General features: G+C 55.3%; 1 protein-coding gene across 9 annotated transcripts in view; it reads right to left on the reverse strand.

The window, feature by feature from the left end:
• Positions 1-176: 176 nt before the first annotated feature.
• Positions 177-15,114, reverse strand: part of MAST3 (microtubule associated serine/threonine kinase 3) — a 32,554-nt gene continuing 17,616 nt past the window's right edge. For all 9 annotated transcript variants that reach the window (XM_029218642.1, XM_029218636.1, XM_029218634.1 and 6 more), the window contains 14 exons: positions 14,697-14,835; positions 12,007-12,139; positions 11,686-11,851; positions 11,045-11,146; positions 10,212-10,334; positions 9,241-9,350; positions 7,016-7,155; positions 6,233-6,477; positions 5,572-5,778; positions 4,839-5,065; positions 4,282-4,404; positions 3,515-3,651; positions 3,221-3,402; positions 177-2,252 (listed from right to left, as the gene is read on the reverse strand). In XM_029218642.1, coding sequence (XP_029074475.1) covers positions 1,720-2,252; positions 3,221-3,402; positions 3,515-3,651; positions 4,282-4,404; positions 4,839-5,065; positions 5,572-5,778; positions 6,233-6,477; positions 7,016-7,155; positions 9,241-9,350; positions 10,212-10,334; positions 11,045-11,146; positions 11,686-11,851; positions 12,007-12,139; positions 14,697-14,835 — 2,567 coding nt within the window. In that variant the 3' untranslated portion in view covers positions 177-1,719. The remainder of the gene's footprint in view (positions 2,253-3,220; positions 3,403-3,514; positions 3,652-4,281; positions 4,405-4,838; positions 5,066-5,571; positions 5,779-6,232; positions 6,478-7,015; positions 7,156-9,240; positions 9,351-10,211; positions 10,335-11,044; positions 11,147-11,685; positions 11,852-12,006; positions 12,140-14,696; positions 14,836-15,114) is intronic.

Below are 15,114 nucleotides of genomic sequence, written 5' to 3' on the forward strand. Positions count from 1 at the left end.
TGCTCCACGACGGGAGAGGCCACAACAGTGAGAGGCCCGCGTACCGCCAAAAACAAAAAAACAAAAACCACTTCAAGTGACTTTGAGCCAAGGGTCTGTTTTCATCCCGCCCCCCCACCCCACTCTTCCCTTACCCTTTTCTTGGCCCCTCACAAATCCAGACATTGGACCTCTTCTTTGTAAATGTGGGCTTTTATTCACCGTCAGCTCCGGGATGGAAGGCGGGAGCAAGTCATGCACAGCCTTGATCTAGTTTCAACACCAGGCAGTGCTGCACGGATGTCTCCAGAGAGAACACAGAGTGGGCTGCAGTGCCTGGAAAGTGCCCTCACCATTGTGGGGTACGGTGATCTTGCTGGCCACCTCTGAATGGGAAATGGAGACTCTGAGATGCCCAGTGGGTCACACAGCATTACAGGGGAGAGAGCTGGAGCTGGAGTCGGCTGTATCTGACAACAGATTCTCCATTCCAGCTCCCTTGACTACAATGCCCAGGACAGGGCCTGGCTGCATGACTCTTTCCAGGCAATGGTGGGGGCAAGTCTCCACGCCTTGCCAGGCCTTAGTTATTTGTCTGTAAAATGGGGATGACGACACCACCTCCAGCCTTCTCAAGGTTGGCTGAGGGAAAAGCCACAAGTAAAGCGCTTGGCATACAGTAGGTGCTTAATAGTCGTTGGGATTTGTTTTGTAAACACAAGGAAACTGAGGCACAGAGTGGGGAAGTCATTTTCCCAGAGCCAAACAGTGAAGCCAAGATTCCAACTTGGGCCTCACTGCCCCCCAGTTGGATTTTTCTCACTCGAATTTCAGCCCTACAAGGCTCTGGCATATCGAGGGCACCCCCCAGGGGCTGTTTCAGACACATCATGGTCAAGTTCTCACCCTGGTGGGCATCAAATACAAAAAATCTTGTCCAGGGTCTTCTCCTACCCTGGCAGTGTCCTTTGAGGCCTCTGCCTCCTGGGGCATCAGTGTCTGCTTGTGACGCAGGTGACCCCTCTGCCTAGATCTGGTGAACTTCTACTCATATATCAAAGCCCCAGTTCCCACACCTCCTAAGCCTATAGGACTGGAGGCAGACTCTAGCATGGCTGGCCTAGGGATGGAGGCTATGATGGTAGGAAGTAGCCTTCAGAATCCAGTCCATCATCAAGATTACTTTGTTTTGTGGTGGAGGGGAATTGTTTACGGAATCTCCAAGTCATCCAAACTGGGCCTGGACAGGTAAGCTTGACTGCATCCCTTCAAATCTGCGGGTCTTGAGTCAGGGGTGGGATCAAGTAACACAAAAAAACTTTAAAAGTACAGAAAAACCATAAAACACGAATACACGTTGACTTGTCCAAAGTGCTTCCTTCTCAGCCCAGGGGGCAGGGTCTACAGATGGGTCCCAAGTGCATGGGACAAGACCTGGGCAGCTGCCTTAACAGTGGCAGCTCAGTCTGGCTATCGCTTATGAAACGTAATAAATTAGCTGCAGGGATTTGCTGCTATTTACAATGCCACCCTAGTCTCCCTTGCCTGCCCCTACGGGCCCCTGATTGATCGGCTCCAGAACACGAGGGAGGCACCTTCCAGCAAGAAACGCGATCGCTTCTCATCTTCCAGGTGTCAGAGGCTGGTGGCTCAGTCTCCATCCAGGTGTCAATTTATGGAAAACACATTCCACAAAAAATGCGTTGACTTCCAGGCCAGGGAGAGGATAGGTAGGAGGGATTAGTCTTTCTCAGAGGGTCCAAGGGCTCCTGGCACAGCCTCAGCGCCCTCCACGGCGATCTGCGGCACCAAGGTGGGTGGCCCAGTGGCCTCCTCAGGTGGTTCATCAAAGCTCACCTCCTGCACAGCCTCCTGCTTCTTGAATGAGTCTCGGCGCTCGGACAGATGCAGCCGTCGCATGACCACCAGCTCGGAGTCTGGCCCGCGGCTGCGGCGCCCCAGCTCCCCGTCGAGCCGCTCACCTGTACCCAGCTTGTCAGCCGACTGGCCTCGGCGCAGCCTTGGGGACCGGGCAGGCGCAGGCGGGTGCCCTGGCAGGGGCGAGGGTGAGCGGGGTGGGGGCGCTGGCACGGGCGGGCAGGCCAGCGGGGAGGGCGGGATGCTGCTGGTGGACTTGCGGCGGCCGGCTTTGGGGCGGGGTGGCCCAAGCTTGGTGGCCAGGCCATGCAGGGAGCTGGGTCGGGTGTGGCCAGCGGCAGCCGGAGATGCAGGGCTGCTGGAGCTTGGGGATGCGCTGGGTGGAGACACTGTGTCTGTGGGTGACGGGAGGGTCAGGGCCACCAGCCTCAATGTGCCAGCCTCGAGGTGGGGCCCTAAGACTGACTGCCAAAAGCCCACACTGTCCCCTGTGGCCACCCATCAGGCCTGGTGTTTCCTTTGTTTGCACAAGCTCTTCCTTTGGCTTAGATCTGGTGGACTCCTACTCATCCATCAAAGCCCTAGCTCCTCTTCACCCACTTCTCACTTAAATGACCCACTGACTCATTCAGCCAAAGGTACCTGCCCACCGTCCATCTATCCATCCCATGAGCCATCCACCCACTGGTTCTGGAAGTTATCCAGTAAGGGCCCTGCCTCTGCCTGTGTCCACTCCCCACCCCTAGGCCTCAGCCCCTGAGGATGCCTGATCTGAGAAAGACAAAGATGGCACAGATACCCCCAGCCCCATGAGGTCAGGGTAGGCCAGAGGGAGAGATAGCAGTTGGGGTCCCCAGAAGGCAGGGAGGGCTTCCTGGTGGCTCTCCTCCAGGAGGCCTTCCCTGCCTCTGTGGATTGCCCCAGACTGTCTCTCTAGTCTGATGCTAACCCAGTGGGACTAGGGGTATCCATCTCTGTCTGTCTCTCACAGACTGGGGACCCTCAGGGTTGGGCCAAGTCACCATCCTTTCCTGCTCCAGAACAATCTTTCCATGCCCTCTCTGGCTCACCCTCCATGGCTCCCTACTGCCCCCCAATTTAAGCCCAGCTCTTCGGCTTGATCCATCCCCCAATCCCCTCTCCCTAGCCTCCCTCTAGCTTTCACATCTCTCTTGTCTGGATCCCCTTTGTTCACGATGTTCCGTCTGCTGGGCACAACCTTCCCTGCCCATCCCAGACTGGCTTTGAGGCTGTCACACATCAGGTCATTCCAGCCTCCCAACTCTGCTCACTCCCCCGCTGGGCTGACCACCACAGCCCTAAGGGGCTGTTCTTCCCAGGGTGGTCCTGGGGGTGCACCCACCTGCTGGGGCATCGGGAGCCGGGCTGCAGCAGGGCGTGGTGGGGCTGGGGGAGAGGCTGTGGGTGGGTGAGCCCGGGAGGCTCTCACTGGATGACAGGGAGTGGTGGAGGCCGGAAGAGAAGCTGCGGCTGGTGTGCAGCACGGACGACTGTTTTGAGATCTTCTTGAAGAGCGACTTCCGCCTGGGGGTTAGGAACCCAGATTCTTCAAAACCCCTGCCCCCAGCAGCCCGGGCCGCCCAAATGTGCCACAGGTCCTGCATGAACCCTCCCCGGCAGCCAGGCCGCCGCTCACCGCTCCTGCGTCTCCCGCCTTCGGCTCCGCTTGTTCCTGCGCGCCATGCGGCCCTTGGTCACATTCTTCCGTGCAGGGCCCACCTTGATGGAGGTGTTCTCCAGGGGCGTGGTCCGAAGGGCGATCTTGTTGCCACTCTGCAGGAGGGATGGCAAGGGGTCGCCTGTGTGCCTTCCGTCCAACGAGCCGTCCATGCACCCACCCACCCATCTACTCATCCATTGGAAGCCCCGGATCCTAACCACCCGCTTCTTACCTAATGACCCCACCACTCACTGGGCCAAAGATGGACGTCTGCCATCTGTCCATCCATCCATTGAGCCATCTACCCACCCACTGGTCCCAGGAGCTATCCAACTAGGGGTCTGCCTCCTCACCTGTGTCCACCTCCCCGCCTCTAGGCCTCAGCCCCCGAGGACCCTTGGTCTGAGGGGAGGCAGGAGGCCAAGATGGTACAGACACCCCCAGCCCCACAGAGTCAGGGTGGGCCAGAGGCAAGGTCAGGAGAAGGGGCACCCAGGGGGCAGGAAGGGCTTCCTGGAGGAGTGGCTCTGAGGCAGAGGGGACGGGGCATGCAGGGCCGAATGCGGAGTGGTATGGTTGGACGGGGGGAACCACACAGAATTGGGAGCTGAGGCCAAGGCGTAGGGATGGAGGTCACAGGAGCAGCCCAGAGGGTGGGCAGTGTTGGGAGATCCAGGGGCCCTGAGGATGGACGGGGGTGGAGGCTCTGGGGTGGAGGCTGGGGTGGGGTTGGGGGCCTGCACCTTCAGCAGTAGCTCCACGACGTCCATGTGCACCAGCCCCAGGACCGACTCCCCGTTGATGTGGGTGATGAGGTCCCCGGCCCGCAGGCCTGCCTCCTGGGCAGGGCTTCCCTCCTCCACACTCTGGGGGTGGGGGCAGATAGCGGGGTCAGTGGCCTGGGCCCCAGAGCTAGAGACCCCAGCCCAGCTGAGTCAGCTACAGGCCCCCAGCAAGCTGCTGCCTTTCACACTGCCTGGTTTCCCAGACCTTTCAGAGACCAGTAGGGAGGGGACAGGTCCTGGGCTGGGGGAGGGAGTACAAAACACTGTGCGGGAGCTTTGTGCCCACTTGAGGTCTCCATCCCTCTTGCCCAGTCCTCTCCCCATAACTGACAAGGACCATTAAGACACAGGTGGCAACAGTTCCCTGCCCTGGGCTCCAAAACCTCACAGGCAATGAGTATTCGCTTGCTTTCCAAGACTAACAAATGCAGCTCCAAAAGGGAGGCGCCTTGCCAGGGCAGAGCTGGGACTCAAACCAGGTCTGGCTGTTCCCGCCCATCCCAGGGCCAACTCACCCACACAACATGGTGCACGGTGTAGATGTCACTGTCACCCATGTAGACGCGGATTGCCCGCAGGCTGAAGCCATACTTCTTGCCCGAGCTGTGGATGACAATGGGGGGCCGCAGGCTGCCACACACGGGGGAAGGGTCTCGGCTTGGAGAGGAGTCGCGTGACGACGGGTTTGAGGACAGCGAGCGTGGGGACAGGGGGCTCATGAGGGGGCCGCCGCTACCGTCATCTGCAGGGACGAGGTTCAAGGAGGGGGGTCACTCCCTTGTGGGTCCCCTCACAAGGCACCTTCCCCTCCCTCCACACCAATCAGTCGGTTTGTTTCTGTTTTTGTTTTTTGGCCGCACGGCGCAGCATGTGGGATCTTAGTTCCCGGACCAGGGATCGAACCTGTGCCCCTGCAGTGGAAGCTCAGAGTCTTAACCACTGGACCACCAGGGAAGTCCCCACACTGATCACTCTGGCTGCTTTGCTGCCACTCCAATGCCCCAAACACCCTCCCCCTTCCCCTCCAGGCCTTTGCACATGTAGTGCCCGCTGCCAGGAATGCCAGTTCCCCAGCTGCTTCCTATCTCCTGGGCTCAGCCCCGAACAGCAGCCCTGGGAGCTTTGTGCCTGGGGACACATCACCTGGAGGGACCCCCTCCAGCTCCCGCTGGCCAAAGCAGCCCCTACTCCGTGGTTAAAATGGACATGGACAGACAAGCAAAGACGAGGCTGGGCCATGGGCGTCACCTGCCGTGATGATGAGCGACAGGGCAGACACTGAGGCTGACTTGGGCACGCGACCCCCGCTGGGGGAGGTCCTGGATTTCTCAGGGGCTGAGTCTCTCGGGCCCCCAAGGCGGCGGCCCCGGCCGGCATCCAGGGCCCTCGGCGTAGAGTGTCGTGCACCGGTGCTGTTGCTTCGTAGGCGCGCGTGGCTGAGGGCAGCTGTGTCAGCTACGGGGATCAGCAGGGTCGGGGGGTCAGTCTGCCCCTCCCCCATCTCACCACTTGGCCCTTCTGCCCTCAGAAGGCAAAGCCCCTTCCTCCCTGGTCGGTGTGTACACAGTCCAGCCTCCTGGCCTTTGTTCAGGCATTCCCTCTTCCTGCACACCTTTCTTTCACTGCTGTCCCTGGGAAGCTCCACTCTTCAAGTCCCCTACTTCAAGAAGCCTTCCCCTCACCCCAGTCAGATTCCTAACTCCCACTCTTGGAGCTCCCCAGTTCAATTCCTCTCTCCCATCCTAATCCAATGAAGCTGGGGGGTATCACCCTCAGACTGAGGCCTTTGTTACACAAGTGAATGTTGTCTCTAGAGAACTCCTACTCATCCTTCAAAACCCATCTCAAATAGTCCCTCCTGTGGGAAACTCTGCATGACACCATCCCTCCCACCCTGGATTCCACCTACCAGAAAGGCTTGAGGGCTTGGGCAACACTGGGGTGGCTGCTGGGGGTGGGTCGGGCTCCCCCAGAATGAAGACGGGCCTTTTGGGGCCCACAGGAGCTGGGCCGACTCCCTCATCCTCTGATGAGAAGGCAAATTTGGGCATCGTGTCCAGGTTGATGGTGTTCAGGAAAGATGGGCTAGGGCCCCGCTCAGGCTGGGAACAGGGTAAGTGGCAGGAGGAACCGGAGGATGTGCAGGACCTCAGCCTGTAGCAGGGAAGAGCCTGAGTCACACCTGCCAGGTGCCCTCACCCCAGGACACCCAGTCTCCCCTAGTGACCATACCTTAACTCTCAGCCTAGAGTCAGAGGTAATTTGTAAATATAAGGTGAGTTCCCTCTGCCTGCTCTGTCCTCTGTGACTGCCCAGAGAACTCCTATTCAATTTTTAAAACCCAGCTTCCAATGCCCATCCTCTAGCAGACGTTGATTATTTCTGTGAGTTTGGACATTGAAAGATGAAAGGGACTTCATGAGCAAAGGGTATTCTGGGCAGAGGAAGCAGCGCAAGCAAAAGCCTAGCAGTGTGATGGTACATGGCTGCTTTAGGTTTAGTGTGGTTAGGAATGCAAAGCCAAAGGGAGTGATGATAGGGGCCAGGTTGGCAGGGGTCTGACAGGCTGGCCAATATGTTTTACCCTTTTCTACTGGGCCACTGGGAAGCTCTTTCCAATGTTAAGACTTTGTGGCTCCACCTCTCAGCAGGTTTGGAAGCTGGACCTGCTTATACTCCCCAGCCCACCTACCGGACCTCGGTGGTGCTCAGCCGGCGCCCATAGTCCCCCTCACTGCTGCGCTCCCACCCTTCCTCCCGGTCCTCACTGAAGCTCCGTTCAGCAAAGGTTGGGGTGGGCTGGGCGGCCAGGAACTCAGAGCTGCTGTAGACCTGGGAAGCAATTAAAAATAACAGTAACGGGACTTCCCTGGCAGTCCAGTGGTTAAGACTTCGCCTTCCAATGCAGGGGGTGTGGGTTCAATCCCTGGTCAGGGAGCTGAGATCCCACATGCCTTGCAGCCAAAAAACCAAAACATAAAACAGAAGCAATATCGAAACAAATTCAATGAAGACTTTAAAAAATGGTCCACATCTGAAGGGGAGTTCTGGGCAGAGCTCTGGCCCTTGAGGCTTCTGAGGAGGAGCTGCTACCATCATGACAAGCATGGATTTCTGTACATGAGCCCCTTTGGCAAAGTGGTAACACCTACAGACCTCTTCTCAGAGTAGTATTTTTTTTTTTTTTTTTTTCGGTATGCGGGCCTCTCACTGCTGTGGCCTCTCCCGCTGCGGAGCACAGGCTCCGGACGCGCAGGCTCAGTGGCCATGGCTCACGGGCCCAGCCGCGCCGCGGCATGTGGGATCTTCCCAGACCGGGGCACGAACCCGTGTCCCCTGCATCGGCAGGCGGACTCTCAACCACTGCACCACCTGGGAAGCCCTCAGAGTAGTATTTTTAAATGCATCAAATGAAATAGGTCAGGTTGCAAGTGAGGCTGATTATATTAAAATAATATTAGAATATTTTTTAAACCAGCAATATGGTACTATACGTGGCTCTTTAGTAATGCATTAAATAACAAGATCTAGCAGGTCTCATAAGTACCATAATTCTGAAGTAGTTTTGAACTTGAAAGATATTTTACAACGACTCCAGCGTGATATGAAAAATCCATGATTTGTATTGGTGACAAAGTCAAGGTCATGCTAATATTACTGTGATTTGCTGCTTATATTACAATTGGAAAACATACCAAATTTCAGTTAGAGATTAGTAAAAATAAAGATGTAATTTATTCCCATGCAAGTTCACAAACCCTAGATTAAGAAGCCCTTCAATAAATTCAGATAGTACCTGAAAAAAAAAAAAGGTCCACATCATAAAAAAAAAAAACAGAAACAAAAAAACCGTAACAACAACCACATTCGTGGGGGACGGCTTAGTTGAGTATTTCCTACATGCCTGACACTTCCCTGAGTCACTTCCTCAGATGCTTACTTACCACATCTCTAAAGACATACAGTTTTTTTGTTTTTTTTTTTTTGCGGTACGCGGGCCTTTCACTGCTGTGGCCTCTCCCGTTGCGGAGCACAAGCTCCGGACGCGCAGGCTCAGCGGCCACGGCTCACAGGCCCAGCCGCTCCGCGGCATGTGGGATCTTCCCGGACCGGGGCACGAACCCGTGTCCCCTGCATCGGCAGGCGGACTCTCAACCACTGCACCACCAGGGAAGCCCAAGACGTAGAGTCTTTAGCCCACTGTACAGGTGGAGAAACTGAGGCTCAGAGCAGCCTGGCTACCAAGGGGCCACAGCTGGGGTTTCCTGCCTGGGGCCCAGACCCATAAGCAGTGCAGGTTTTTAAATCAAATTATAAACAAAGGAAGGAACTCAAATTAAGCTGATGAGGCTATAATATAACACCCAGCATAGAAGATCTATTTACAATTGCCCCAAAGTGGAAACAACCCAAACGTCCATCAACTGATGAGTGGATAAAACAAAATATGGTCCAACCACACAATGGAATATTATTCAGCCATAACAAGGAATGAAGCACTGACACACGCTACCATGTGGATCAACCTTAAGAAGCCAGACACAGGGAATTCCCCAGTGGTCCCACATAGCGTATGATTCTATGTATGTGAAATGTCCAGAACAGGTAAATGCACAGAGACAGAAAGCGGATGAGTGGCTGCCGGGGAGCGGGGGAGGGGGGAACGAGGGGTGACTGCAGCTGGGTACAAGGTTGCCCTCTGGGGATGATGGAAATGTTCTGGAACTAGATACAGGTGACGGTTGCACAACATTGCGAATGTACTAAATGTCACTGAATTGTATGTACAGTTTAAAATAGCTAAAATAGTCTATTTTACGTTACGTGTATTTCACTACGATAAAAAAAAAGAAAAAAACCCCCCAAACATCTTGCCCTGTTTCCTGAGCACTAGCTACATCCAGGGCCCAGGCTCACCTTGCTGAACCGGTGGGAACAGGACGAGAACTGGGGGATCTCCGTGGATGACTCCTCATCATTCGTCTCGTCATCTTCAGAGCCCAGGTGACGGTAACGCTCTGAGCGCGCTGCGGGAGGGAAAGGCATGTGCAGCCCACCTGATGCTGCGGGAGGTGGACACAGGGGCTGTGGGGTGATGTGGAGAGGGCCTCCCAGGTCGGGAGACACTGTCAGGGCAAAGGCTTTGTGGTGGGACCAGGCTTGGTATGTTTAAGGACCAGAGGAGGCTTGGGCGGCAGGTTTAGTATCTGGGAATAAATCCCACTTGTGTTCCTAAAAGCTGTGGGACTGTGGATGGGAATTCTTGTGTCTCAGTTTCCTCACCCTTAAGGTGGGTTATCCGGAGTTAGGTAAAATTGTGCATCTCAAACATAAAGGATGTTCCTCATCTTACAGAAAAGGAAACAGATGCTCAGAGAGGACCTCTGACATGCCCAAGGTCACACATCAAGTTCTGGAGGAGGCACTGGAAGCCGGGGGCGTTTACTCTGTGTTTGGCCAGAGCCCCGAGTGGGGAGAAGGAGATTTGTCTGAGCTCACCTCAAGTGCATGAGGGGACCCCCTCCACCAAAGCTGAGCGAGGCACCCCACCCTCCTGTATGACAGGCAGGGCTCCATGCCTGGTCAGGGCTGACACTCAGGAGGCTGAACCTGCTGGGGGACCCCCAGGCAAGGGCTGCCACATGCAGTGCTTTGGTTTCCCCTCCCGCAACCCAAGGTGGTGCGACAGCCTCCTGAGCTCAGACGCATAGGAAATCCAGGCAGGGGGGCAGCCAGCAGACATGCCCCAGCTTCTTGGAAAGCTCAGGAAGTTGGAAGCTCCAGGCCCAAGGCGAGGCACCAAGCTGGGGTGGAGACGCTGTTAGACACCCCTCACCACCCCAGGGGATCGTGGGACAGCAGAGCCCACCCCCTGGACCCCTGCTTACTGTCAAAGTAGCTGGTGTCGTCCTCAGCTTCAAGCTGCGGCACAAACTCGGCCTTGTGTCGCAGAAGCCCCGCCCAGTCCAGTGTCCAGAAGAAGGGGTGCTGCTTTACTTCGTGGGTGCCTCCTGCAGACATGCCTGGCTGAGCCCTGCTGGTCCCCACCCCCCATGGCCCCCTGGGCCAATTATGAACCCAAACTTGGCCAACACAGAACCAGAAAGATGGGAGGGGAAACGAGCCATCCTTTAAGAGCCCATAGGGGAACCAAGCTAGGGCTAGAACCCAGGCCCTGCTCTTCCCTCTGCTGGACTCTGAGATCCCATCACCTGGAGAAACCCCAGAACCTTAGGAGAGGGCTTCTTCCACATGTTTCTACCCCATGGAGCAGAGCTGACTGCATGAAGCGGAGCTGACTGTATCCTGTTCCCCAACCTCAGCCCCCATAGTCCTCTCCAGTGGCCAAGCTTCATCCTGACTGTGATCTGTAGTGGCCACATAATGGGTGGCTGCATGAATATTAAATAGTCCCTTAATCAATATTTTGGTGGCTGGGGAAACTTGGGACAGTGGGATCCACTGGGCTGGGCCTTGGGGACCGTAGGACACAGCCCATGGCGACCTGGCAGGCTCATATACACAGCCTCAGTGCCCCTTGTCTGAACCAGACCCAGCTACCTGCTACTCTTCAAAATCTTATGCTAGTTCTTGGTGAGCTCCTATGCATCCTTCAAAACCCCAGTTTCAAGTCCCCCTCCTCTATGCAGCCTCTCAAATAGAGCTCTTGTTTACCCCAGCCCCCATCCCACCCACCTGGGCCTCACCCACACCTACGTACCAGTGCCCAGACGGTCCAGGGGGCTCTGTCGGAGCAGCCTGGTGATGAGGTCCTGGGCGTCAGCTGGAAGGGCTTCATCCCCCTCTGGCCACATGATCTCATCTAAAATGAGAGGAGGGAATGAGGGACTGAGGATAGCGCTTCCTAGCACCTCCTAGCACCTCCCCTTTCTATGCTCCAAGCCATCAGCCCCCTCTGCTCCTTCAGCATACCAGGCTTGGTCCCATACAGCCTTTGTTCTGGCTGTGCCCTCTGCCCTGAGCACCTTCCCTTCATCCACCTCTGTGACTCCCTCTCGCTCCTTTAAGTCTTTGCCCACACATCACCCAGTGTGGCCCTGCATGACTCTCTATTTAATATAGCACCCCTGCACCCGCCCCCCGCCCCCTCCCTTCTCCCTGCTTCCTTCCCTCCTCGGCTTTTTTGCCTCTGATTGCTCCATAATTTGCTTATTTATCTCCCTTACTGTCCCTCTCGCCCTTGGCTGTGTCCCCAGGGCTCAGCTGGGGCCGGGCACGCCATAGGTGCCCAATCCACAAGTGGGCCTGCTCCCCTCCCCGGCAAAGGCAGGGGGGACCACCGACCGGAGCCAAAGTGGGGCTGAGACTTAAACCTGGGGCGACAGGGCAGGGGGAACGCACCACTGACCACCTGGCCAAAGAGTTCCTCAGGGGTATCTCCGAAGAATGGCACACAGCCCACCAGGAATTCGTAGAGGACGACGCCCATGGCCCACCAGTCCACTGGCTTCCCGTAGCCCTGGCGGAAGATCACCTCGGGGGCGATGTACTCAGGCGTCCCGCATACCTGGGCCAGGTGGGAGAGGGAAATGAAAGACCGCCCCCAGCCAGGGAAGAAAGTGTGGGTAGAATTACAGGGATAGTTTCTTTTCTCCTTTTTGCTGCAAAGTCTCCCCATGTCCTGGGCTCAGGCTTCGGGCAGAGGGAGGCAGCCCCGCCCACCTGCTTGTCCACGAACTCCCGAGTGTCCTTCTCGATGTGGCCCTCGTAGAGGTTGGTGGCCATACTCATGAGCCCGATCTTAGACAGGCCGAAGTCAGTTAGCTTGATGTGGCCGAGCGAGGTGATGAGCAGGCTGTGGGCAGGCGGGTGGTGCGCTCAGGGCTGGGGGGCCCGAGGTGCCTGGCTGCTCCCGCCCCCTCGCCCCCCCAGAACTTGGTCCTACAGGAGGCGGCCCGACCCCTCCATGGATCAGAAAGCACTGCCTGTGCATGATCACGTTATTGAAAGAAGCAGCGGGCCTTGGGCAATATTACAAATTTGGCAAACATCTCTGTGCACCAACTGGGTGCATCTGGTGTTGCTCTTGAGCACCTACTGTATACTCCGCTGTGCAAAAGTTAAGTTCCTGAGAATCACAGCATGTCCCCACTGGGCATGAAAACGTTTCGTGAACACCTCCTGGGGGGGATCTACAGCATATTCTTGTACGTGCATCCACGATTTTAACAAACTGAATACTTTGTAAGCGCCTATTGTTAAGTGAACATGTCTTTAGCACCTGCTGTGTACAGAAATATTTGTGCCTCTCATGGGCGCACCAGTTTTTTAAAACTTACACACCTACCATGTATGCTGTTGTTCACGTTCTCCTGCAAGCTTAAGGATGTAAATATTTTAAGTGATAAAATGATATGCGCCAGCTTTATTTTATAAAGTCACATTTTCACGCACCTCCTGGGGACATCTGCCCATTTAAAAGTAAATTTCTGGGGACTTCTGTGGTGGTCCAGTGGTTAAGACTCAGAGCTCCCAATGCAGGTGGCCCAGGTTCGATCCCTGGTCAGGGAACTAGATCCCACATGCGTGTCGCAACTAAGGAGCTGGAGGGCCGAAACTAAGGAGCCCACCTGCCGCAACTAAGACCCAGTGCAACCAAATAAATATTTTAAAAAGTAAAAAATAAATAAATAAAATAAAAAGGGGGAATTTGGACACAGACACGCACACAGGAGGAGCACCACAGCCTAGGGACTAACAGAAACCGAGAGAAAGGGCTGGAACACATCCTTCCCCATCACCTTCAGAGGGAGCGCGGCCCTGCCGACACCTTGACCTTGGACTTCTGGCCTCCAGAACTGTGAGAATAAATTTCTGTTGTTTAAGCCCCCGAGTCTGTGGTACTTTGTTGGGGCAACCCTAGCAAACAAATGTACCTTCTCCTGACTTGGGGTGTATTTGAAATTTTCCGAAGCAAAGAGGAAAAAATATTTTTCTGGAGCACCTACTGTGTGGGCCTATCCCTCCCTGAACCCTCCAGGGCTGCACCTTCCCACACCGTTTTTCAGAAGAGGGTCCTGAGCTTGGGAGGGGCAGGCCCTGCCTTGGGGACACTTGGAAGATCCCACTCCAGGATGATCCCACAGAGGCCCAATGGGCACAAAGCAAGCAGCCTTAGAGCGTCAAGCATAGAGGCCCAGGTACACAGCAGATGCCAACACACATTTGCTTTGTTTTCTAAGCCACTCGCAAACAAGATGCCCTGAAAACATGCAGGGCTCTTAAGGCCCTGAAAACATGCAGGGCTCTTCACGCCTCCACGTAGCAAGTACCTCCATTGGAAAGGGACCCATGTCCCTGGCACACAGTAGGTGATCAATGCATGCTGACCTCAACATAAAAACTTTATAAAAAGATAGCTGCAGTGTTCGGGGACTGACACACAGTCATTGCCTAATAACTGTTGTTCTGATCACCTTTACACAGCTGGTGCCCAGTAAATACACACCAGCTAAAAAATGTGCTTTATAAACTCAAAAGGGTCATCAGTGTGTGAGAAGTTAGTTATACCGCCGTCTGGGTTCCTTAAAATGGTGAGCACAGGCCCAGGTATACAGCAGGTGCCAAATACAGGTGCTTTGTTTTCTAAGCCACTTGCAAACTACAAGATGCCCTGAAAACATGCAGATTCTTAACGCTTATGTCCACACCTCCACATGGCAAGTACCTGAGAAACTCATACTTCTTGCCTGGTATCCAAAGGGCACTTGATGAAAGAGCAGCGCTTTCCTCTGTACACAGGAGGTGCTCAACTAATGTACGGAAGAGTGCTTTGAAAATTATGAAAGGGTTACAAAGCATGAGGGATTATTTACACTCACAGTTGCGTTTTTCAGTCACCCAGAGAGCACCAGGCACTCAGTAGGTGCTTACTAGAAACTAGGATAAAATAAACACTCTAGGACTCTCTTTCTTCCCTGCACTAACACACAGCAGGAGCTCAAGACATGCAGTCCCTTTCTCTACACATAAGGTCTTGCAAAGTGTATGTCCCTGCTCTTTGTATATAGCTGGTGCCTCATAAGTGCATGTTCACTTGCCTTGTGTGGCAGCAGCTCTGTGAGTGCATGGTCCCTTCCCCTGTCCAGTCTGTGCCCCCTCACTTTGCCTGGCCAGCACCTCGATAAGTGCACTGTCCTTCCCCTGCACACAGCAGGTGCCTATTAAATACCTGCTCTCTTCAGTACACACCAGGTGCTCAACATTGCCAAGATCCCTGCTTTCTACCAGCAGGGGGCCCATGATGCCAGGAGAATCTAGATGGTGGGGCTCCTGAGCAGTCCCAGACCCACTCAGAGGCCCCGCCCCCAGGCTACTCTGAGCCCCGCCCCCTGAGAGCCAGGCCCACTCACTTGTCTGGCTTGAGGTCCCTGTGCACGATGCCATAGTTGTGCAGGTACTCCAGCGCGAGCACCGTCTCGGCGAAGTACATGCGGGCCATATCCACGGGCAGCGGGCCCATGTTCTTTAGGAGCGTGGCACAGTCGCCGCCTGCAGAGGGGTGGACGTGCTCACAGAGGCCCTCGGCTCTACAGCCGTGCCCAGATTTGTGCCTATGTGCCCTCCCCACCTTTTGGAAAGTGTCTCCAATCTGTCCTGAATTGGGGTGGGGACCTGGGAGGTGCGGGAGGATAGGCAGACCCTGCCTTCTGATTTTCCCCTGGCAGGGCAGCAGCTCTGTTAAGTGCACAGTCCCTTCCCCTGTACACAGCTGGTGCCTTCTAAGGGCATGCTTCCTCTGCTCACCCGGCAGCCGCTTGGTAAATGCAT

This window comes from Monodon monoceros, unplaced genomic scaffold (genome assembly GCF_005190385.1).
Source record: "Monodon monoceros isolate NGI ecotype Baffin Bay Population unplaced genomic scaffold, NGI_Narwhal_1 Super_Scaffold_12, whole genome shotgun sequence".
In the NCBI taxonomy this organism is placed as follows: Eukaryota; Metazoa; Chordata; class Mammalia; order Artiodactyla; family Monodontidae; genus Monodon; species Monodon monoceros.